The sequence below is a fragment of the Myotis daubentonii genome, chromosome 2 (assembly GCF_963259705.1).
Source record: "Myotis daubentonii chromosome 2, mMyoDau2.1, whole genome shotgun sequence".
Lineage (NCBI taxonomy): Eukaryota > Metazoa > Chordata > Mammalia > Chiroptera > Vespertilionidae > Myotis > Myotis daubentonii.
The window spans coordinates 198,087,145-198,110,797 of NC_081841.1; the positions used below are offsets into that span (position 1 = coordinate 198,087,145).

The following is a 23,653-nucleotide window of genomic DNA, read 5'->3' on the forward strand; positions in this document are numbered from 1 at the left end:
AAAATAACAATATCAAGTGCTTGTGAACTGTGGACTGTTGGTGCAGAGTAACTGGATCTCTCATTGATGAATGGGGGTAAGAAAAAAGTGTGCAGCCACTTTTGAAAATAGCTTGGCTATTACCTAAAAAATTAAAAGTACACTCAGTAAAAAAATATACTTAGTAAGTGACCCAACAATATTTTCCCCTGGTGTTTACCCACGAAAAAGTGACAATATATGTGTATTCTATAAGTATATCATATATATTATACATATATATATATATATATATATATATATATATATACTAGAGGCCCGGTGCACAAAAATTTGTGCATTCCGGGGGAGAGGGGGTCCCTCAGCTCGGCCTGTGCCCTCTCGCAGTCTGGGACCCCTTGGGAGATAACGACCTGCTGGCTTAGGCCTGCTCCCAGGTGGCAGAGGGCAGGCCCAATCCCTAGGTGTAGCCCCTGGTCGGGCTCAGAGCAGGGTTGATTGGGGAGTTGGGGCGCCGCCCCTGTCATGCACAGAGCAGGGTGGATTGGGAGATTGTGATGCCACCCTCAGTCATGCTCAGGGTAGGGCCGATTGGGGGGTTGGGGCACCACCCCCTGTCATACTCAAGGCAGGGTCGATGGGGAGGTTGTGGCGCCACCCCCTGTCACTCACATAGCAGGGCTCATTAAGGGGTTTGGGGAGCTCCCCCCTGTCACTCACAGAGTAGGGCGGATCAGGGCAGGGCCGATGGGGAGGTTATGGCTCTACCCCATCACACACAGAGCAGGGCCCGTGGGGGGGGGGGGGTTGGGGCGCTGCACCCTGTCACACACAGAGCAGGGCCAATCAGGGGGTTGGGGCACCGCATCCTGTCACACACAGAGCCACAGGGCAATCAGGGGGTTGGGGAGCTCCCCGCTGTCACTCACAGAGCAGGGCGAATCAGGGGGTTGGGGCGCCGCACCCTGTCACACACAGAGCCGCAGGGCGATCAGGGGGTTGGGGAGCTCCCCCCTATCAGGCACAGAGCAGGGCTGATCAGGGGATTGGGGCACCTTCCCCTGTCACGAACAGAGCAGGGCAGATAAGGAGGTTGTGGCCCCGCCCCCTGTTACACACAGAGCCGCAAGGCGATCAGGGGGTTTGAGCGCTGCCCCTGTCACGCTGATCCTGGTGCTGGGAGGCCTCACGGCTCCGCTGATCCCGGTGCTGGGAGGCATATTACCCTTTTACTATATAGGATAGAGGCCTGATGGATGGGTGGGGGCCGGCTGGTTTGTCCTGAAGGGTGTCCTGGATCAGGGTGGGGGTCCCGCTTGGATGCCTGGCCAGCCTGGATGAGGGGATGATGGCTGTTTGCAGCTTGTCACACCCCCTTCAGGGTGGGGGTCCCCACTGGGGTGCCTGGCCAGTCTGGGTGAGGGGCTGAGGGCTGTTTTCAGGCTGGCAGGTGACTGAAGCTCCCAACCTGTCCTTTTTTTCTTTTTCTTTTTTATTCTGGGCCAGTTTAGCTCTGAGGCTTGGCTCCAGCTCTGAGGCCTCTGCTGCTTAAAGCAGGTATCTGGTTTGTTTGGGTTCTATAATTGTAACACTGTTGCGGTCCTGCTCACTCCAGCTCTGAGATCCCGGCTGGCTGAAAGCAGGGATCTGTGTTTGTTCTATAATTGAAACAATGTTGCAGTCCTGCTGGCTGAAGCCCGGCTGGCTGAAAGCAGGTTTCTGGGGTATTATTTAGCTTCTATATTTGTAACAATGTTTCAAACTGCAAGCTCAGAGGCCGGTAAGGCAGGCAGGGAATGTTGGCTTCCTCCGTCACTGAAGCAAGCAAGCCTCATGTTCGCTTCAAGCTGCCTGGCTGCCGGCCACCATCTTGGCTGGCAGTTAATTTGCATATCACCCTGATTAGCCAATGGGAAGGGTAGCAGAGGTATGGCTAATTACCATGTTTCTCTTTTATTAGATAGGATATATGCATATATATAATTCTATATTCATGTTTATATTTCTTTATTCTTATTACCAAAATCTTGAAAGAACACGCAAATAACCTTCAGTGGATGCATTGATAAGAAAATTATAGTACATCTTTTCAATAGAAGGCTAGTTAAAAATAAAAATGAATGAACTATTAAAACACATGACAACAGGAATGAATACCAAATGCATACGTCATTCTGGAAAAGGAAGTATCTAGGGAGAGAGAACAAATACTTCTTTTTCAGGAATTAACATTAGGGGTTGACTGCCAACGTGAAACCAGAGGGAGAATTTGTGGTGACAGGTCTATTGTGTATCATGATGACAGCTAATAGGAAAACAAGTCTGCTCATTTTTTTCTGTACCCATAGAATTGTATACCCCAGAGAGAATATATAAAGTGTATAAATTTTTTAAAAGCCAAGCATGTATAGTAAAAATAAATATTAAAAAGGAGATAATGGCTAGTATTTATTTCTCAAAATTTCCAAGAATACATCAAGCTATAGACAAGAATCTCAGCCAATCCAAGCAGGACAAATTCTAAGAAAAACACATCTTTGTATATCATAGTGAAACTGGAAAATTAAAACTGGAAAATAAGTCTGAAACTCAGACAAAAAATTAAAAAATATCATTATATTATTGAGAGGTATGAGAAGAATGACATTCTCATCAGCATATGAAAGGCAGGGAACAATGTGATTATATCTTTGAACATCTGAAAGAAACAACTCTGAATGTAGAAATCTATTTCCAGTGAAAATATCCTTCACAAATTTAGACATTATACAAACACTTTAAAGACAAAGACTGCAAGATAGACAGAAAAAAAGAGGAATTCAAAAGGATGTTTTTCAGACTGAAAGGGAATGACCCATAGAAAACTGCTAATGGGTTGGAGGAGTTGAAAAGCCCTAGAGAACAGTAAATCTGTGGTCAAATGTAAATATGTGTATTAAAAATATTTAACAATCTATCAGCTACCTAAAGCAAATAATGTACAGTCAGTGTTATACTACAATCTACACTAATAAAAGAGAAACCTGCAAATTGGTGTCACTCTGCTACCCTTCCCATTGGCTGATCAGGGAGATATGCAAATTAACTGCCAGCCAAGATGGCAGCTGGCAGCCAGGCAGCCAGGCAGCCAGGCAGCTGATGCGAACAGGGAGGCTTGCTTGTTTCAGTGACGGAGGAAGCCAACATTCCCCGCCTGACTTGCCGGCCTCTCAGCTGCAACTCTAAGCAACTATGTTGCAAATAAAGAAGCTAAACAAAACCCCAGAAACCTGCTTTACTCAGCCGGGCTTCAGCCAGCCGGACCGCAACATTGTATCAAATACAGACAGTAAACAAAGGCCAGAAACCTGTTTTCAGCAGCCGAGGCCTCAGAGCCTAAGCTGGCCCAGAATAAAAAAAAAAAAGAAAAAAAGGAGCGGTTGGGAGCTTCAGTCACCCGTCAGCCTGAAAACGGCCCTCAGCCACTCAGCCAGACTGACCAGGCACCCCAATGGGGACCCCCACCCTGATCCAGGACACCCTTCAGGGCAAACCGGCCAGCCCCCACCGGTGCATCAGGCCTCTATTCTATATAGTAAAAGGGTAATATGCCTCCCGGCACCAGGATCAGCGGAGCCGCGAGGCCTCCCCGCACCGGGATCAGCGTGACAGGGGGCAGCACCCAAACCCCCTGATCTGCCCTGCTCTGTGTGTGACAGAGGGCGGTGCCCCAACTCCCCTATTGGCCCTACTCTGTGCGTGACGGGAGGAGGTCCCCAACCCCCTGATCGACCCTGCTCTGTGTGTGACAGGGTATGGAGCCCCAACCCCCCTGATGAGCCCTGCTCTGTGCATGACAGGGGGTGGCGCCACAACTTCCCTATCGACCCTGCCTTGAGTGTGACGGGGGCGGTGCCCCAACCCCCCAATCGGCCGTACCCTGAGCGTGACTAGGGGTGGCATCGCAACCTCCCGATCCGCCCTGCTCTGTGCATGACAGGGGGCGGCGCCCCAACTCCCCAGTCGATACTGCTCTGAGCCCAACCAGGGGCTGCACCTACGGATTGGGCCTGCCCTCTGCCACCGGAAGCAGGCCTAAGCCAGCAGGTTATTATCTCCCGAGGGGTCCCAGACTGCGAGAGGGCACAGGCCGGGCTGAGGGACCCCCTCTCCCCCCGGAGTGCACAAATTTTTGTGCACCGGGCCTCTAGTATATAAATAAAATACATAACAGCGAAAGTAGCAATGGTGGATAGACATTAATGGAAATAAACTCTTCTGAGATTTATACATTGTGAAGTTTAGAAAAATCAAATGACGTATGGTACCTATTTGCTTTGTTTAACAATGGACAGGTTATTTTGATTTTCTGAACTATATAAATCATCCCATTTGATTAAATGCCTTATTGATTGTAACGTGACTATCCCATTGATTGTGATCTTACTGGTTATCGAAGCACATTCTTCTGTACCTGGGAAACAGGACAGCGCAATTATCCTAAATTGTTTTAGTGGCCACAGATAATGCGTTCCAGTTGACCCAGTGGTCCCAAGACCAGGAGAGCACAATTACTCTAAATTACCTCCATGGCTCAGGGGTGGGCAAACTTTTTGACTCGAGGGCCACAATGGGTTCTTAAACTGGACCGGAGGGCCGGAACAAAAGCATGGATGGAGTGTTTGTGTGAACTAACATAAATTCAAGGTAAACATCATTACATAAAAGGGTACGGTCTTTTTTTTTTTTTTTTTTTTTTTTTTTTTAGTTTTATTCATTTCAAAGGGGCCGGATCCGGCCCGTGGGCCGTAGTTTGCCCACGGCTGCTCTAGATAATGAGTTCCTGGCAACTCAGTGGTCTCAAGACCCGAGGGCTCTAGATAAGGTGTTTCTGTCAATTCAGTGACCTGAAGACCCAAAACTATAATTAACATGCTTAATTCTGCTTCTGTAAACTGTTTTTTGCAAACTAGGTTCCTCATTCCAGACCCAAGGGCTCTAGATAATGTATTTCTGTCAATTCAGTGACCCCGAGACCCAAAACTATAATTAACATGCTTAATTCTGTTTCTGTAAATTGCTTTTTTGCAAACCAGGCTCCATATTCCAAACCTTGAGATGTAATCAATACCTTTGTGATTTTTTGCCTATATAACCCTGGAGCTGCGACCACCTTGCTACTATGAGATTTGGGGAATGGCCCCTCATAGTCCCGGATTGCAATAAATGTGACTCTTTAATTCAACTTCTTGAGGCATCCTTCTGTGATTTGCGGGGTACATTACATTACAACACAAATACACTACATTTTTTGGTGAACATTCACCAAATACATGGAAAAATATATTTCATATTGGATGGTTATGAAAGATTTTATTATTTTTAACTTTCTCTAGTATAGTTAACTTTAAAAATGCAACTTAGTTTTGAATTAGCACATTACAATAGCTAATTCTTGATATATAAACTATATACTGAAACTATCACCTATTCCATCATTTAGTAACACTAATCTAGAAAACTCTACTGTATAAAAAGAAATGTATGAGTAACTATGGTTAATTTTGGGAGAAGCCTATTGAAATGTTCACTTCTAGATTTGAATTATAAGTGTATACAACATTTTGATTAAAAGTATGATTTAGAGTTAGTTGCACTGTGTAATAGAGTAGCCAAAATGGCTATTTAAATTTAAATTCAATAAAGTAAAATAAAATAGAAATTTTAGCTCCTTAGTTGCACTACCCACATGCCAGGTGATCAACAGCCACATCAATGGTGGAGATGTAGAACATGACTCTAAGTGCAGAAAGTTTTGTTGGAGCACACTGTTCAAGATACCAACCCTGGACCGAATTCCAAAACCCATCATCAATACTTCCTCCTGGTGATGACGGCGCTCCCACACATTTTGGAGGAGAATATCCGATATCACAATGGCAATGCAAGTTAGTATTGCAAACCTAAAACCAAAACCAAATGAAGAATAAGAATACTATATGTACAATAAAAAATTAAATGCAACATTCGTCATTATTCTTCAATGCACATTGTTAAAGTATTATAATTTAGTATATTGGAGGTAGTGTTTATTTTAATGTGGAAATAATTTCTAAAATAAAATTCTACAAAATAAATGTCCATGCATTATCTTTTCATAAAACAGAGATTTACTATTATTTTCTCTTATATTTTAAAATACAAGTAGATAACATTTTTGATACAACTGAAATATCTTATTCTAGAAAGGCATAGAAATTATGAGGCTAGATGTTATAAAATTGTGGAAGTTTAAATTTATTATGAATTGTGTTATATAAAAAAATAGCTGTGAGAAGGGCAAACATTTACCAAAAATATTATGGACAAACTCAAGGAAGAATTTGCCTAAACAGACACAATTATAAAAATATTTTGCTAGAAAATATCTATAAATGTGAGCTGGTACATGAATTGAAAAAAGGGTCAGAAGTAGACGAGGGAATCTAGAAGTAGGTGCATGCAAAAATTCAATTAAAATTAAATAAAGAAGGAAAGAAACAGAAAATAAATGTAAATAATAGGACATTTAAATTACTAGGGAAAAAATTTTGAATCAAGACACATAAAAAGGTCACTTTTTCCATTAATTATTACAGTATAAAATACGAAGGCTCAATATGGCAGAAGACACTAGTCACAAATTTAAAACCAAAGGCATGCTTGAAAACCTTCCAAAGTTTCCAAAACTTCTATTACCCAATAGATTATTTCACAATGGATGGGAAAATAGAAATGCAAATGGTATGTATAAGTATACATCCATAGTAAAGAACTATATCATTATTAAATAAATGCAAATTAACAATGGATTTACCATGTTAGAAAACACTGAAAAACTGAGAAACTGGTGTGGCCAGAATTAAAGAAAATACACCTTTTCATACATGACAAGTGGGAGCAAAAACTGGTACAGTGTTTCCTGAAGACAATATATTACTGAAAGTTTAATAATGCATTTGACCTATCAGATATTATTGATAACAACTTAAGAAATCAGATAAACATGCAAAAATGAATGTACAACAATGTCCATTGAACCACTGTTTACAATAGTTAAAGTTAACAATATACCAAAGTCCAATAGTGAATGACTTCAAATATATTATGGAACAGACATACAAACAACAAATTGAAGCCATTAAAGTGCATAAAAGATTGGGATACACAAAACATCCTGTTCTCACTCAAAAAATATTAGACTACTAGAGGCCCGGTGCATGGATTCCTGCACATTGAAAGGAAATTAATTAGAAGAAATATTTTAGAGGCCAGGGAGGGTCCGCAGAAGGTCTCCAGGGCTTGTCCTGCCAGCCTCGCCCAGTCCTGATCAGCCAGATCCCAGCAGCAATCTACCCTACCAGTTAGAGTGTCGGCCCTCTGGTGGTCAGTGCACATCATAGCAACTGGTTGATTGGTAAATGAACGGTCAAACACTTAGCTTTTATTATATAGGATCAGTATTATGTGTAATAAAAATATATTGTGTATGGTTGACAGATATTATAGCATACACTCAATTATAAACAATTTTATATGTATAAATAATTGTATATATTATCTTTAATAAATCTATTCCCAAAATTTTACACATTATAATAACACATTATGCTTTATATAGCATTTTGTACAGAGTTCAAAGGTTACTAACTCAGGAGACCTGGAAAAATCCGATTAAACACATAATTCATGTCCATATGTATAAAAATTGGTTTCCTTATTTGACTGAAATTTTTCATAAGAAATTTCCATATCAAATAATTGTGAATCTCATTGTTATCCTTAAAATGTTAACATGAATTAAAAAATAACTATATATAAAAATAAAGTAGCCATTACTTACGCCATGTCCATTGCACAGTTTTGAAGCATTACAGGATGTAAGGTTTTTGTGTTCAGCAATATGAGCGCAACGTCCAGAAAGACAAAACTAAAATTTTAAAAACAAGCATCAACAATGAAAATGAGGAAATGCAGAGTTGAGCAATTGTTGTTGCACAAAACAATGCACAAAATTTATATGTACAGAAGAGGGTAAAAGTAGGTTTACAGTGGGAAAAGACATGCAAATTATTATTATTTATATTATTTACACACTCCTGTAGTCTACTTTGTTTTGCATACACACAACTGTAAACCTGCTTATCCCCACCAAAGTATTTATAAAACATATGAATTTGTTAAATAAGAGTGGTGAAAGTGGACATCATTTTCTTGTTCATGGTTTAAGGGAAATGCTTTTAGTTTTAGCCCATAATGTTGGTTGTATCTTTTTCATACATAGTCTTTATTACATTGAGATAAGATCCCCCTATACCCCTTATTGAGAGTTTTTATCTTAAATGCATGCTAGATTACATCGAATGCTTTCTCAGCATCTATTGATATGATCATGTGATTTTTATTTTTCATTTTGTTTATGTGATGTATCTTTTTTTTTGCATTTATTTCAATTTATTTATTTATTTATTTTTTTAAGATTTTAAAATATTTTTATTTTTATTTATTTATTTTTTATTGCTTAAAGTATTACAAAGGGTATTACATATGTGTCCATTTTTTCCCCCCGTTCTTGACAGTCCCCTAGCCTCCCCCAGTGTCTTATGTCCATTGGTTATGCTTATATGCATGCATACAAGTCCTTTGGTTGATCTCTTACCCCCCACCCTCCTGCCCCCCAACACTCCCCGGCCTTCCCACTGCAGTTTGACAATCTCTTTGAGGCAGCTCTGCCTCTGTATCTATTATTGTTCAAAAGTTTATAATGGTCTCTATTATCCATGAATGAGTGAGATCATGTGGTATTTTTCCTTCATTGACTGGCTTATTTCACTTAGCATAATGCTCTCCAGTTCCATCCATGTCGTTGCAAATGGTAAGAGTTCCTTCCTTTTTATAGCAGCATAGTATTCCATCCTGTAGATGTACCACAGTTTTCTAATCCATTCATCTACTGATGGGCACTTAGGCTGTTTCCAGATCTTAGCTATGGTGAATTGTGCTGCTATGAACATAGGGGTGCATATATCCTTTCTGATTGGTGTTTCTGTTTCTTGGGATATATTCCTAGAAGTGGGATCACAGGGTCAAATGGGAGTTCCATTTTCAGTTTTTTGAGGAAACTCCATACTGTCTTCCATAGTGGCTGCACCAGTCTGCATTCCCACCAGCAGTGCACAAGTGTTCCTTTTTCTCCACAGCCTCTCCAGCACTTGTCGTTTGTTGATTTGTTGATGATAGCCAGTCTGACAGGTGTGAGATGGTACCTCATTGTTGTTTTGATTTGCATTTCTCAGATGATTAGTGACTTTGAGCATGTTTTCATATGTCTCTTGGCTTTCTGAATGTCCTCTTTTGAAAGGTGTCTATTTAGGTCCTTTGCCCATTTTTTGATTGGATTGTTTATCTTCCTTTTGTTAAGTTGTATGAGTTCCCTATAAATTTTGGAGATTAGGCCCTTATCAGATATGACATTGGCAAATATGTTCTCCCATGTAGTGGGCTTTCTCATTGTTTTGTTGATGGTTTCTTTTGCTGTGCAGAAGCTTTTTATTTTGATGTAGTCCCATTTGTTCATTTTCTCTCTAGTTGCAAGTGCCCTAGGAGCTGTATCAGTGAAGAAATTGCTTCGGCATATGTCTGAGATTTTCTTGCCTTTGGATTCTTCTAGAATTTTTATGGTTTCCTGTCGTATATTTAAGTCCTTTATCCATTTTGAGTTTATTTTTGTGTATGGTGTAAGTTGGTGGTCTAGTTTCATTTTCTTGCATATATCTGTCCAATTTTCCCAACACCATTTATTGAAGAGACTATCTTGGCTCCATTGTATGTTCTTGCCTCCTTTGTCAAATATTAATTGAGCATATTGGTTCGGGCCGATTTCTGGGCTCTCTATTCTATTCCATTGATCTGTATGCCTATTCTTGTGCCAGTACCAGGCAGTTTTGAGAACAGTGGCTTTGTAATACATTTTGATATCTGGTATTGAGATACCACCTACTTTGTTCTTCTTCAGGATTGTTGCAGCTATTCGGGGTCTTTTTTTATTCCAGATGAATTTTTGGAGAGTTCGTTCTAGATGTGTGTAGTATGCCATTGGCATTTTAATGGGAAGTGCGTTGAATTTATAGATTGCTTTGGGTAGTATGGACATTTTAATGATGTTGATTCTACCAATCCATGAACATGGTATGTTCTTCCATCTGTTTATGTCTTCCTCTATATCTTTTTTCAACGTCCTGTAGTTTTCTGAGTAGAGGTCTTTTACCTCTTTAGTTAAGTTTATTCCTAAGTAGCTTAATTTTTTTGGTGCGATGGTAAATGGGATTGTTTTTATAATCTCTCTTTCTGAAAGTTCACTATTGGTGTATAGAAATGCCTCAGATTTCTTGGGGTTAATTTTGTATCCTGCTACATTGCCAAATTCATGTATTAAGTCTAGTAGCTTTTTGATGGAGTCTCTAGGGTTTTGTATGTATAATATCATGTCATCTGCAAATAAGGACAGTTTTACTTCCTCTTTTCCAATTTGGATGCCTTTTATTTCTTCTTCTTGTGCCGGGGTCCAACCCCAGCGGGTCCAGGGGTCCCCAAAGGTGTGGACGGAGTCGGCGAAGAAGGAATGACATGGAGACAATGTTCAGTTGATCAGTAGCCTAGCCAGGATCTCCAGCCAGGATCTCCAGCCAAGTTCTGGTCTGGATCTCCAGAGAGGTTCTGCTTAGGATCTCTAGCCAGGTTCTGTACAGGTTCTCCAGCCAGGTTCAGTCACCAGGTTCTAGTCAGGCTCTCTTGCCAACCTCTGCAGTCAGGTTCAGTCCAGGATCCCTTGCCATGTTCTCTCCAGCGAAGCTCCTCCATCTCATGGTTCCCTGTTCGTTCTGTCTCTCTTGGTCCTGTCTTCTGAGTTCTGACTTCTAAATTCTGTGTTCTAAGTTCTGTGTTCTGAGTTCTGAGTTCTGTCTCTCTCTGTCTGGTTACATCTGTATTTATACCAGTTGATTCAATCCTATCAATCTCTATTACAAAGGTTAGGGCGTTTCTTATCTCCATTCCAGGGAGAAAAGATTATGTAGTTTAAGCATGATTGTTCGTAGTTAAAGGGATTAATTACCCGCCTGGCACTTAGTTGAGGGGTTTTATTCCCTCCCTAACTTCAGGGGAAAATCCCTACCTGGGGATTCAACCTTTCTCAGAGAGGTGACCTTGGTTAAAACACAGCGCCAAGAAGGTGAGCAAACATATTAAGAACCGTATGCCATATATGCCAGGTCCCTTGAAACAGCAAGGATGGACCGCCTCCCGGCATTCTTGCCTAATTTCAATGGCTAACACTTCCAGTACTATGTTGAACAGGAGTGGTGAGAGTGGGCATCCCTGTCTTGTTCCTGTTCTTAGGGGAAATGGTGTTAGTTTTTGTCCATTGAGTATGATGTTGGCTGTAGGCCTGTCATATATGGCTTTTATTATGTTGAGGTATGATCCTTCTACTCCCACCTTGCTGAGAGTTTTTATCAAAAATGGGTGTTGAATTTTGTCAAATGCTTTCTCTGCATCAATTGATATGACCATGTGGTTTTTTTCTCTCTATTTGTTTATGTGATGTATCACGTTTATTGATTTGCGGATATTGTACCATCCTTGCATCCCCAGGATAAATCCTACTTGGTCATGGTGTATGATCTTTCTGATGTACTGCTGGACCCAATTTGCTAAGATTTTGTTGAGGATTTTGGCATCTATGTTCATGAGGGATATTGGCCTGTAATTCTCTTTCATTGTGTTGACTTTACCTGGTTTTGGTATTAGGGTGATGCTGGCTTCATAGAATGAGTTTGGAAGTGTTCCTTCCTCTTGAATTTTTTGTAGTAGTCTGAGGAGGATAGGTTTTAGTTCTTCCTTGAATGTTTGGTAAAACTCCCCTGTGAAGCCGTCTGGTCCTGGGCTTTTGTTTGATGGAAGCTTTTTGATGACTGCTTCAATTTCTTCCACAGTTATTGGCCTGTTGAGATTTTTAGATTCTTCCTGATTGAGTTTTGGAATGTTGTATTTTTCTAGGAATTTGTCCATTTCCTCCATGTTGTCTAGTTTGTTGGAGTAGAGCTGTCCATAGTATTTTTTAACAATCATTTGTATTTCTGTGGGGTCTGTTGTTATTTTGCCTCTATCATTTCTGATTCTGTTTATTTGGGTCCTCTCTCTTTGCTTCTTGGCGAGTCTGGCTAGAGGTTTGTCAATCTTGTTTATCCTTTCAAAGAACCAGCTCTTGGTTTCATTGATTTTCTGTATTGTATTTTTGGTCTCTATGTCATTTATTTCTGCTCTAATCTTTATTATCTCCTTCCTTCTGCTCACTCTGGGGTTTTCTTGTTGCTCTCTTTCTAATTCTTTGAGTTGTAGAGTTAGATGATTTGCTACCATTTTTTCTTGTTTTTTGAGATAGGCCTGTAGAGCTATAAACTTCCCTCTCAGGACTGCTTTCATTGTGTCCCATAGGTTTTGGATTGTTGTGTTTTTATTGTCATTAGTTTCCAGGATGTTTTTCATTTCTTCTTTGATCTCATTGGTAACCCAATCAATATTTAATAACATGCTATTCAGCTTCCAGGTGTTTGAGTATTTTGGATTGTTTTTATTGTAGTTTATTTCTAATATTATGCCATCATGGTCTGAGAAGATGCTTTTTATGATTTCAATCTTCTTGAATTTGGGGATACTTTGTTTGTGACCCAAGATGTGGTCTATTTTTGAATATGTCCCATGAGCATCAGAGTGGAATGTATATTCCGTGGCTTTGGGGTGAAGTGTTCTGAAGATGTCTATTAAGTCCATCTGATCTAGTGAGTCATTTAGGATTGCTGTTTCTTTGATGTTTGTTTGTCTAGAGGACTTATCCAGTGCTGTCAGTGGTGTATTAAAGTCCCCTACTATGATTGTATTGTTGTTGATTTCTCCTTTGATATCTTCCAGGAGTTTTTTTATGAATTTGGGTGCTCCTGCATTGGGTGCATATATGTTTACCAGGGTTATATCTTCTTGTTGTATTGATCCCTTTAGTATTATGAAGTGGCCTTCCTTATCTCTTGTTATGGCATTCACTTTGAGGTCTAATCTGTCCCATATAAGTATTGCTACCCCAGCTTTCTTTTCCTTTCCATTTGCCTGAAAGATACTTTTCCACCCTTTCACTTTCAGTCTGTGTGAGTCCCTTCTAATGAGGTGGATCTCTTGTAGACAGCAGATGTATGGGTCATGTTTTTTTATCCATTCAGCCATTCGATGTCTTTTGGTTGGAGCATTTAGTCCATTTACGTTTAAAGTTATTATTGAAAGGTGCTTGTTTGTAGCCATTTCTTTTTTTGTGTGGCTGTTTTCTTTCTGAGCTTTTTATTTCTTCTTTTTATACCAGTCCCTTTAGCATTCCTTGCAATGCTGGCTTGGTGGTGATAAACTCCCTTAGCTTTTTTTTGTCTGTGAAGCTTCTTATTTCCCCTTCAATTTTGAATGATAGCCTTGCTGGATAGAGTATTCTTGGATTCAGTCCTTTGCTTTGCATCACTTTGTAAATTTCCGTCCATTCTTTTCTGGCCTGATGTGTTTCTGTTGAGAAATCATTTGATAATCTAATGGGAGATCCCTTGTATGTAACTTTCCGTCTCTCTCTTGCAGCCTATAAGATTCTCTCTTTGTCCTGAACATTTGCCATGGTAATTATGATGTGTCTTGGTATGGGTCTTTTCAGGTTCACCTTGTTTGGGACTCTCTGGGCTTATGTTACTTTTTTCTTCCCCACTTCAGGGAAGTTTTCTGATATTATTTCTTCAAATAGGTTTTCTAATCCTTGTTCATCTTTCTGTTGTTCTGGCACCCCTATTATTCGTATGTTGTTTCGTTTCATGTTGTCCCAAAGCTCCCTTAGGCTCTCCTCCTGTCTTTTAATTTTTTTCTCCAATTGCAGTACATTTTGTGTGTGTTTTGCTTCCTTGTCTTCTAATTCACTAATTCGGTCCTCCGCTTCTCCTAGTCTACTGTTGATACTTTCAATGGTGTTTTTTATTACAGCTATATCACTCTTCATTTCTTCTTGGGTCTTACTTAAGTTGTTGATTTTTTCATCTGTTTCTTCTAGCTTCTTCCATATGTTATTGATTTCTTCATCTGTTTCTTCTTGCTTCTTGCATAGGTAGTTGACTTTTTCATCTGTTTCTTCTTGCTTCTTGCACAAGTTGTTGATTTTTTCCTCCATCCGGTTTATGCACTCTAGGACCCTTATTCTGAATTCTTTTTCTGTCATGTTGCATGCCTCTGTATTACTTAGCTGCTTTTCTGGAGAGTCCTCCTTCTCTTTCCTTTGGGGGTTTCTTTGTCTACCCATGTTTGATCACACTGACATATCTAGACGTTGAGTCATTCAGTGGCTGCTCCCTAGGTGGCAGTGGCTCCTTGGGCTGTGGTTGCTCCTCGGGCGGTTGTGGTAGCAGCTGCTCCTCAGTTGGCAGCAGCTCCTCTGGTGGGTGCTGTTCACAGCTGTGGTGGCTCTTCTGGCTGGTGGGGGGAGGCTTCATGTACAGCTGCTGTTCCTCAGATAGAGCGTGTGGTGCTCAGGAGGCTGCTGTTGTTTGGATCTGCTGCGTTGATTTAAAGGCACACAATACAACACAACAAGGCACCACGTACCAGGCACTATACACAAATATATTCACGCTATTAATAACCCCAAATAAAGGTGACCACCCGAATTAAGAGAATTAGGGGATAAGGAAGAAAGGAGAGAAAAAGATAAAAGAGAAATAAGAAAAGAAAAGAAAAGTAGGGAAGAAAAAAAAGGAGTGCAATAATGAAATTGGGAAAAGGAGAGGGAGAGAAAAGAGGAAAAAAAAGAGAGAGAAAAAAAGAGCGAAAGGAGAGAATGAAGTAGAAGAGGGGAAGAGACTATGTAGATGAGGAGAAAACTCCTATAGAACCGCCACTAATCCCAACAAATTCCAGCAACAGCTCCTTGGAGGTGAATGCAAACTAGAAACAACCAATAATATCAAGAGCACTTTAAAAAATGGTAAAATGGTAGCAGTAATAATACTGGTTAAAAATAAAAATGTAGTAATTAAAAGGTTAAAATCAGGTGATGGAAAAAGAAAAAAAAATTGGTTTCTTAGTTAAAAGCTAAAAAAAAAAAAAAAAAGAAGAAGAAGAAAAAAAAAAGAAAAAAATTGAAGAAGGAAAAAAAAAATTGCAGTAGTGAAGGTCCTTCGGTTCTTCTACTCGTCAGTCTGGCTCGCCTTAGTCCTGTCAGGTATTCAGGAGAGTGTTGAATTTCCCTGCGATACACTGTTCCTCTGTGTTGTAAACCACAGTCCTGATTTTAAATCAGGCCGTATTTGTTTCCCAGATTGCCTTAATTTGTATTTAGCTAAGAGTCAGTTTGTGGCTCAGCCTCTGGGTGGCAGTGTTTCTGGATTGGCCTCTGAGGCTATAGGGCCTCTCTGTCCAGTAGCTTGGGTTTATCGTTTGTTTCTATTGCAGTTAAAACTGGTTTGGGGAAGTCGACTGCCCACAGCTGGTTCCTTAATAGTTACCCGCTCTGTGTTGTTGCTGGGATTGAAAATCCCTCTATAGGCCAGACCCTGTTAACTCCCAGGGACTGATCAGATTATTTTAATCCTTGATCTCCTTCAGGGTGGAATCTGGTTGTGGCTATGCTCCTTGCCTGGGGGCTAGGTGGAGGAGACCCACCCTCCGGAGAGAATGGCTGCCTGGATCCTGGACCCAGGGGTGTCTCAGCACTCAATTCGCTGCCACCTCTCCTGGCCCCCCCTCTCTCCTCAGTCTCTCCCCAGATTCCACTCGTCCGCACCTTCTCCCTCTCTTCAGCACAGGTGGGTGTCTGTATCCGAAATGTCTTATGAACAGGATTCAGTGAAAACAAACAAACAAACTCCGGCCGCAGAAATGGGGAAGGCTTAGTTTCTGTAAGCTCCTCTCTTACTGGCACTGCAAGGTCTGGTCAGCTCTTCAGGCTGCCCCCTTTAGGCTCAGTCCTCCGTGATCACAGAACCCAGCTCTCAAATCCCCCGGCGGCGCCAGGAATCCCGCGGATCTCCTTTCCCCAGTCAGGGGCTGTGCCTGTCCCAAGGGACGGGGCTGTCTGCCACGCGGTCTCCCTCCGACCCTCTGGGCTCAGAGGTCTGGCAAACTTTCCTGCCCAGATCCCTGGTTTGTTTGTTTTTTACCTTTCCAGGGGAGTTCTGCCCTTCCCGGCTGCAGACCGTCTCACCAGCTGAGCAATTTCGCCAATTCGGGGTGGGTGTTATTAGTTTCAGCTGCTCACTCCATTTGCTCCGGGACACAACCTGGGACGTGTCTGCCTATATCACCGCCATCTTCCATCCCATGTGACGTATCTTATTGATTTGTATATATTGTACCAATCGTACATCCCTGGAATAAGTCACACGTGACCAGGTCTATGATTTTTTTAATGTATTTCTGGATCCAATGTGCTCAACAGAGTACTGGAAGTCCCAGCCATAATGATCAGCCAAGAAGAAAAAATAAAGGCATCCAAATTGGAAAGAATGATTTAAAACTGTCACTGTATGCAGAAGACATGACATTGTCATATATAGGAAACTCTAAGGACTCCACCAAAAAGCTACTAGATCTAATAAATGAAATTGGTAAAGCTGCAGAATACAAAATCAACACACCGAGATCCCTGGCATTTTATACCCCAATGATAAACTGCCAAAAAGAGAAACTAAGAAAACAACCACATTTATTATTGCATCAAAAAATAACAAGGTAACCTAGGAATGAATTTTACCTAGGAAGGAAGTAAAAGGTCTCTATTCAGGGAACTATATGACATTGAAGAAAGAAATTAAGGAAGATACAAACAAGTGCAAGCATAGTCCATATTCCTGAATTGGAAGAATTAACATCATTAAAATGCCCATACTATCCAAACCAATCTATAGATTCAATGCAATTCCTACTAAAATACCAATGATATATGTGACAGAACTAGAAAAAATATTTTAAAATTCTATCTAGAACCAAAAAAGACACCAAAAAGCCACAGGAATCTTGAAAAAACAAAAACAAAAACAAAAAAACCTTGAAGGGATCCCAATACAGCTATCCAACTTACTACAAGGCCATTGTAATCAAAATAGCCTGGTATTGGCATAAGAACAGACATATAGACCAATGGAACACAACAGGGAGCCAAGAAATCAACCCACAACTTTATGGTTGATTAATATTTGACCAAGGAGGCAAGAGAATACAATGGAGTAAAGAGAGTCTCTTCAATAAATGCTGTTGGGAAAAATGGATAGGAGAGAGAGAGAGAGAGAGAGAGAGAGAGAGAGAGAGAGAGAGAGAAAGAAAGAAAGAAAGAAAGAAAGAAAGAAAGAAAGAAAGAAAGAAAGAAAGAAAGAAAGAAAGAAAGAAAGAAAGAAAGGGAGAGAAAGAGAGACAGAGGGAGAGACAGAGGGAGAGAGAGAGAGAGAGAGAGAGAGAGAGAGAGAGAGAGAGAAAGGAAGGAAGGAAGGAAGGAAGGAAGGAAGTCCAGGAAGAAGAAGATTGGGGGAGGGGGATGGAGGTGGATAAAGGGTAAGGGGAGGGAGACTCCTACAATAATGTCAACAATAAAACAATTTTATAAAACACCATGTGAACCTGAATTTTATGGCATGTAATGATTCAATAAAGTAACTTATTATTTGATAGAAAATGAAATATTGAGAATTAGATACTATTTTCCCTTGAGGGAGCAGTGCTGTTAGTTTATTGATACTAATTGGCATAAGGACAAAAATAGTCAACTTGTACTGACCACTTGTAATGTGGTAGGATCTTTCTTAGCACTTTCTATGCATTTTTATAAAATATATTCATATTGACCCTGTGAAGGTGATATTTTCATCCTTATTATATTTGACAAGAATTAATTTTACACTTTTAAGGACATGCCATGAGTTATTGGCTATGCCAATATTCAATGCAATAAGAATTTTACTCACAAATTCTAGTGATAATGCTAAATACCAGCATTCTTATAATTTTTACATTTTTTCAACTTTAGTAATAATATCCCTTATCTTTCACATTACCAATATGACCTTCAGCAAGTTATTTATCTCTCCATACCTCAGTTTACCATCTTGAAATTTGAAATAGTAATTATACCCAGGTGAATAAAAAAATATACATAAAGGTCAAGGGGATGAAATAACTTGATACACATAAAGAAACAAAAGCAATGTATGACACATAATAAGTGATCACTAAATACGAGTTTCACTTTATTCATTGATTTAACCTGATTTTCATGCAGACTTTATGTTAATATTCTTCATTCCAAATTTAATTTAACTTAATTTGAATACATATGGGGCAACTTCTCAAATTATCTCCTAGCTTTTATCATGTTATCAGATAGAATATCCAATATGTGATGAATAGTCTAAAACATAAATTATCGCCTAATACCATTGGCATTAAAGGGGGAAAAAGGTATCAGCTAGTTCATTAACATAAATTGCTATAATGAAGCCAGCAGGAATAATAAAATGTTGGACAAACCAGCGTTACCTGTCCACGAACTAGTATTTTCATTCCGTGCTCCTTAAACATTGTCACTGAGGCAATAATAAACTAGTCACACTTCCCTGGATTGTTTTTAGGGGGAAATAACTGAGAAAATGTTAAAACCCAGGCTTAACAGATCATTTTGTAAGTTGGCTCTTTTGTAAGGAAAAAAAAAGAAGCAAAAGACACCATAAAAGAAAACTCTGGTCAATGGCTGGGATGATGTTTTGAATATAAACTAGCATATAAGACTTACTTCTCTGAAAAAGAGACACAAAGAATATCCCAGAAATAGTCATAGCACAGTTAAAAAAATCTCTACTATAACTAAAACCATAATTCCTAGGGGAAATGCCTGTTTATGTAAGCATATTTTCTTATAGTCCTGTGTATTCATATGGATAAGAAAAGCAGTTAATATTATTTATTAATTGACTAGAAACATTTACATACCACAAACATAATCTTTTTGAAATTTCAAAGGCATGCATGTGCTGAGATGTCCTTATCTCCTCTAGAATACCCATGTGGTTACAATCATTTTGATAAACCATACTCCTATATCTCATCAATAAAAAACTCAAAGACACTTTGAATCACAACCCATATTAAGCAAACTTGCATTCTGGAATAATGTCTAAATCCATGCAGTATATTGTTCACTTAGAATTACAGTATTAAATTTAAGAATGATTTATTTAAAATCATTATCTTGTGAAAAGGGAGAGATACAATTCTTCATGTCGATAAATAAGAAATAAAATCTCTTTTTGTATTGATTGATCACTCAAGATACACAGAAACATCATTTAATGTATAAAATGATTGATAATTTTCACAAAGGATCACAATATATGAGAGTGAGGTAAAGACACCTTAAATCCCCAACCTCTCTAAAATCAATTGAATAATTCAGGATAATAAATAAAAATAGCTTAAAATTTTAATTAAATACCTTCAGAGTGATTGCAGGATTTGACACACAATAGCCTCCTTTTCCCCAATAAATAAGAGTTAAGGAGAATCAGAAAGAGGCAATTAGAAGATGAGAGATTTAAGAACATACAGGGATTTTGAAATAAAATGAAGGCCACTGATGGATAAGAAGGAGAAGGCAGCCACCTCCAATGCAATAGCAAAGGAGAGAACCTAGCTGACCATCCTCACAGTGCTCTAGAGGAGCTGAAACCCCAGAGTCATGTGGAAAAGCAGGGAGAGAGCTGAAAGGGTGGGACTGGGAAGAGTGGCTAAAATAAATGTCTATTATTAATGGAAGTCTGTCCACAAAACCACAGAACTAGTTAGCTCTCAACCCTCACTACACACCTATTCCTCTCAATGACACAATGCATTCAACACAATACTTTTTATTCCCAGGGTCAAAATTTAGAAGGGTACTTTTTTTCTAAAGCAATTGAGTTAATGGTGACTACAAAACTCAGGCTTCTCAAGTAATCTGCCCTGGAATAGGCTTTATCCAGTTAAACTATTGTAAATTGCATGGACTAAAAGCCAGCTTTCAAAATAAAGGCTGTCATGAGACAAACCCAGTCACACAGACAAAGCTGCCAATTTGTTTTCTATCATACAAAACGGTGTGGAAGTAGAAACTCATGGCAGCTTAAAGCTCCTGCTGAACAAAGCAGGTAAAGTCAAAGTCTTCCTCCCTCCCTCCCTCCCTCCTTTCCTCCCTCCCTTTGTTTCACTTCCTTTCCTTTTTCTTTGCTCTCTTCTTTTCTTCTTTTTCTTCCATGGGGATATTGTCCTGTTGGGCATGGGCTAATGATCAGACTTTCCCAGGCAGAGAACCACTGCTAGGGAAATGAAAAATCTGTAAAGCCATATAGTGCTGTTGGGACAAACCAGAGGACTTTCAAATGCTTGGTGAAATTCCCACAGAACATTAGTTGAATTCCATTATTATGTAAGACTAGAGGCCTGATACACAGAACAGGTGCACTTGGGGTGGGAGGTCCCTTAGCCCAGCCTTCACCCTCTCCCAGTCCAGGAGCCCTTGGGGGATGTCTGACGGCTTTAAGAACATACAGGGATTTTGAAATAAAATAAAGTCCACTGATGGATAAGAAGGAGAAGGCAACCACATCCAATGCAGTAGCAAAGGAGAGAACCTAGATGACCATTCTCACAGTGCTCTAGAGGAGCTGCAACCCCAGAGTCCTATGGAAAAACATACGACTCCATGGGCAGCAGGCCTAAGCTTTCAGTCAGACATCCTTAGCGTTGCCTCAGAGGCGGGAGAGGCTCTCACCACCACTGCTGCGCTTGCCAGCTGTGAGCCCAGCTTCTGGCTGAGTGGTGCTCCCCCTGTGGGAGCATATTGACAACCAGGGGGCAGCTCCTGCATTGAGCATCTGCCACCTGGTGGTCAGTGTGCATCATAGCAACCGGTCATTCCGCTGTTTGGTCGATTTGCATATTAGCCTTTTATTATATAGGACTGAAGACCCAGTACATGAAATTTGTGCACTGGTGGCGGGGGCGGTTGTCCTCAGCCCAGCCTGCACCCTTTTCAATCTGGGGCCCTTTGGGGGATGTCCAACTGCCAGTTTAAAGCTCCTGCTGAAGGAAGAAAGTAAAGTCAAAGCCTTCCTTCCTTCCTTCCTTCCTTCCTTCCTTTCTTCCTTCTTCCCTCCCTTCCTTCCTTCCTTCCTTCCTTTCTTCTTCCCTCCCTTCCTTCCTTCTTTCCTTCCTTCCTTCCTTCCTTCCTTCCTTCCTTCCTTCCTTCCTTCCTTCCTCCCTTTCTTTCACCTCCTTTTTCTTTTCTTTCTTCTTTTCCTTCCATTGGGATATTGTCCATTTAAACTGGCAGTTGGACATCCCACTCACAATCCAGAACTGCTGGCTTTTAATAACTTGCCTGCCTGCCTTCCTGCATTATTGCCCCTAACTGCCTCTGCCTGCCAGCCTGATCACCCCCTAATCACTCCCTTGCCAGCCTGATCGACATGTTCCTTTGCCGGCTCGGTCGCCCCCAACTGCCCTCCCCTGCTGGCCTGGTGGCCCCCAACTGCCATCCCCTGCCAGCCTGGTCACCCCTAAATGCCCTCCACTGCCAGTCCAGTCGCCTCTAACTTCCTTCCCCTTCCGGCCTTGTCCCCTCCAACTGCCCTACCCTGCTGGCCCGGTCACTCTTAACTACCCTCCCCTGCTGGCCTGATCGCCCACAACTACCCTCCCCTGCCGACCATCTTGTGGCTATGTGTGCCACCATCTTTGAGGATGTGGCATTCAATTAGCATATTTCCTCCTTATTGGCTGTGGGTGCTGCCATCTTTGAAGTTGGAGCAGTCAATTAGCACATTTCCCCCATGTTTGTGGTTGCCCCAATTTTTGCAACAGCGTGAGAGTCAATTAGATAGGATGGTAAAAGACTAGTTAATGGCAATCTTCTGTAGCATTTGTATGTCTAGTTCCTATATTGTTTTATTTCCATTATTGTAGCTGTGTTTCCTGTACATAGATATAATTTCACTCTCACTACTTTTTAGATTCTCCTTCTTTGTCTTTTCCAAAATTTTATTATGCTGTATCCCACCATGAATTTCACTGGACTGATCCTATATAATTCTCTTTCAGCTTATTTCATCTGTGGGTTTATGCCTTTTGCCAAATTTCTAAATGTTCCAGGCATTATTTCCTCAAATACTTTTCCAACCTTAAGTTATTTCTCCTACTTTTTAGGATGCCAATGTCTTGGGTATTATATATTTTCTATAACTCCCCATATCCTTGAGGCTCTATTCATTTTTTTCATCCTATTTTCACTCTGTTGCTCAATTTGGGTATTTTTCAGCTTCACTGATTTTTTCTGTTGTCCCCACTATTCTGCTGCTGAGACCATCATTGAGTTTTTATATACAGGGTGGGGCACAAGTATGTTTACAGTTGTGAGGACAGGAAACACAGAGTTCATTTTTGTATTATTATTCATTAACTAGAGGCCCAGTGCACATATCCGTGCACCTGTGGTGTCCCTTGGCCTGGCTTGTGGGTGGGATCAAAACTGGCTCTCTGACATCCCCTGAGAGGTCCCAGATAGTCAGAGGTTGCAGGCCAGACCAAGGGACCCCACTGGTGAATGATTGGAGGCCAGGAGGGACGCAGGAGGTTGGCCAGCCAGGGAGGGACCACGGGAGGGATCTAGGCATGACCGCCCCGTCTCCCTCAGTCCCAATCAGCTGGACTCCAGTAGCAAGCTCACCTATTAGTTGGAGCATCTTCCCCCTGATGGTCAGTGCACATCATACTGACTGGTCGACCAGTCGACTGTCTGCCCCCTGGTGGTCAGCGCACATCATAGCAAGTGGTTGAGCGGCCTTGGCATATCATTAGCATATTATGCTTTGATTAGTTGAACGCCCGATGTGACAACTGGACACTTAGCATATTAGGTTTTTATTACATAGCAGCATTGTATTATTTTCCATAACCTGTAAACCTATTTTTGCCCCACTCTACATTGTTATATATTTCAATTCTAGGGTTTCAAAGCGATTCTTCTTTATATCTGCTTACATCCTTGCTGGAACTTTCTATCATTTCATTAGTTTCCAGCATGTTTGCAAGTGCTTCATTGAAACATGTTAATGATGATCACTTTAGATTCTTTGAAGAGTATTTCTAACATCAATGTCAACTTAGTGTTAATTAATGTTTTTGGTGTTATATGATGCATACAAGCATGTGTGTGTGTGTGTGTGTGTGTGTGTGTGTGTGTGTGTGTACCATTTTATTGCCTTTTTCTAGTTAAAGAATGATTAAATTAGTTAATATATTTACTCTGACTTATTTATAGTAAACATTTGTTCACTTGGTTTTAAATTACCTTTGAAGGGAATACATATTACTTTATAATATTGTGGATAAAACGGGAGCCACATACTAAACTTGACAAGCTTAAGAAAGGCATACATGGTCGGTCTTATAAACTCAGAGACATAAAGTAACCACATAAGAAGGTCTGAAACTTAAAATGTCTAACTAAAAGGGAGTCTTGGTATGTATTCAGGTCCTAGGCTAGTATCTTCCTTGACAATGGTCA

The 23,653-nt window shown here is 40.5% G+C and overlaps 1 protein-coding gene across 1 annotated transcript in view; it reads right to left on the bottom strand.

Annotated features, from left to right (window-relative positions):
* The window catches only part of LOC132226787 (A disintegrin and metallopeptidase domain 3-like), a 125,350-nt gene that overhangs the window by 14,705 nt on the left and 86,992 nt on the right, over positions 1-23,653 (bottom strand). Inside the window, exons 17-18 of the mRNA XM_059681221.1 lie at positions 7,841-7,927; positions 5,804-5,921 (exon numbers count right to left, since the gene is read on the bottom strand). Of these exons, the coding sequence (XP_059537204.1) occupies positions 5,804-5,921; positions 7,841-7,927 (205 nt within the window). The remainder of the gene's footprint in view (positions 1-5,803; positions 5,922-7,840; positions 7,928-23,653) is intronic.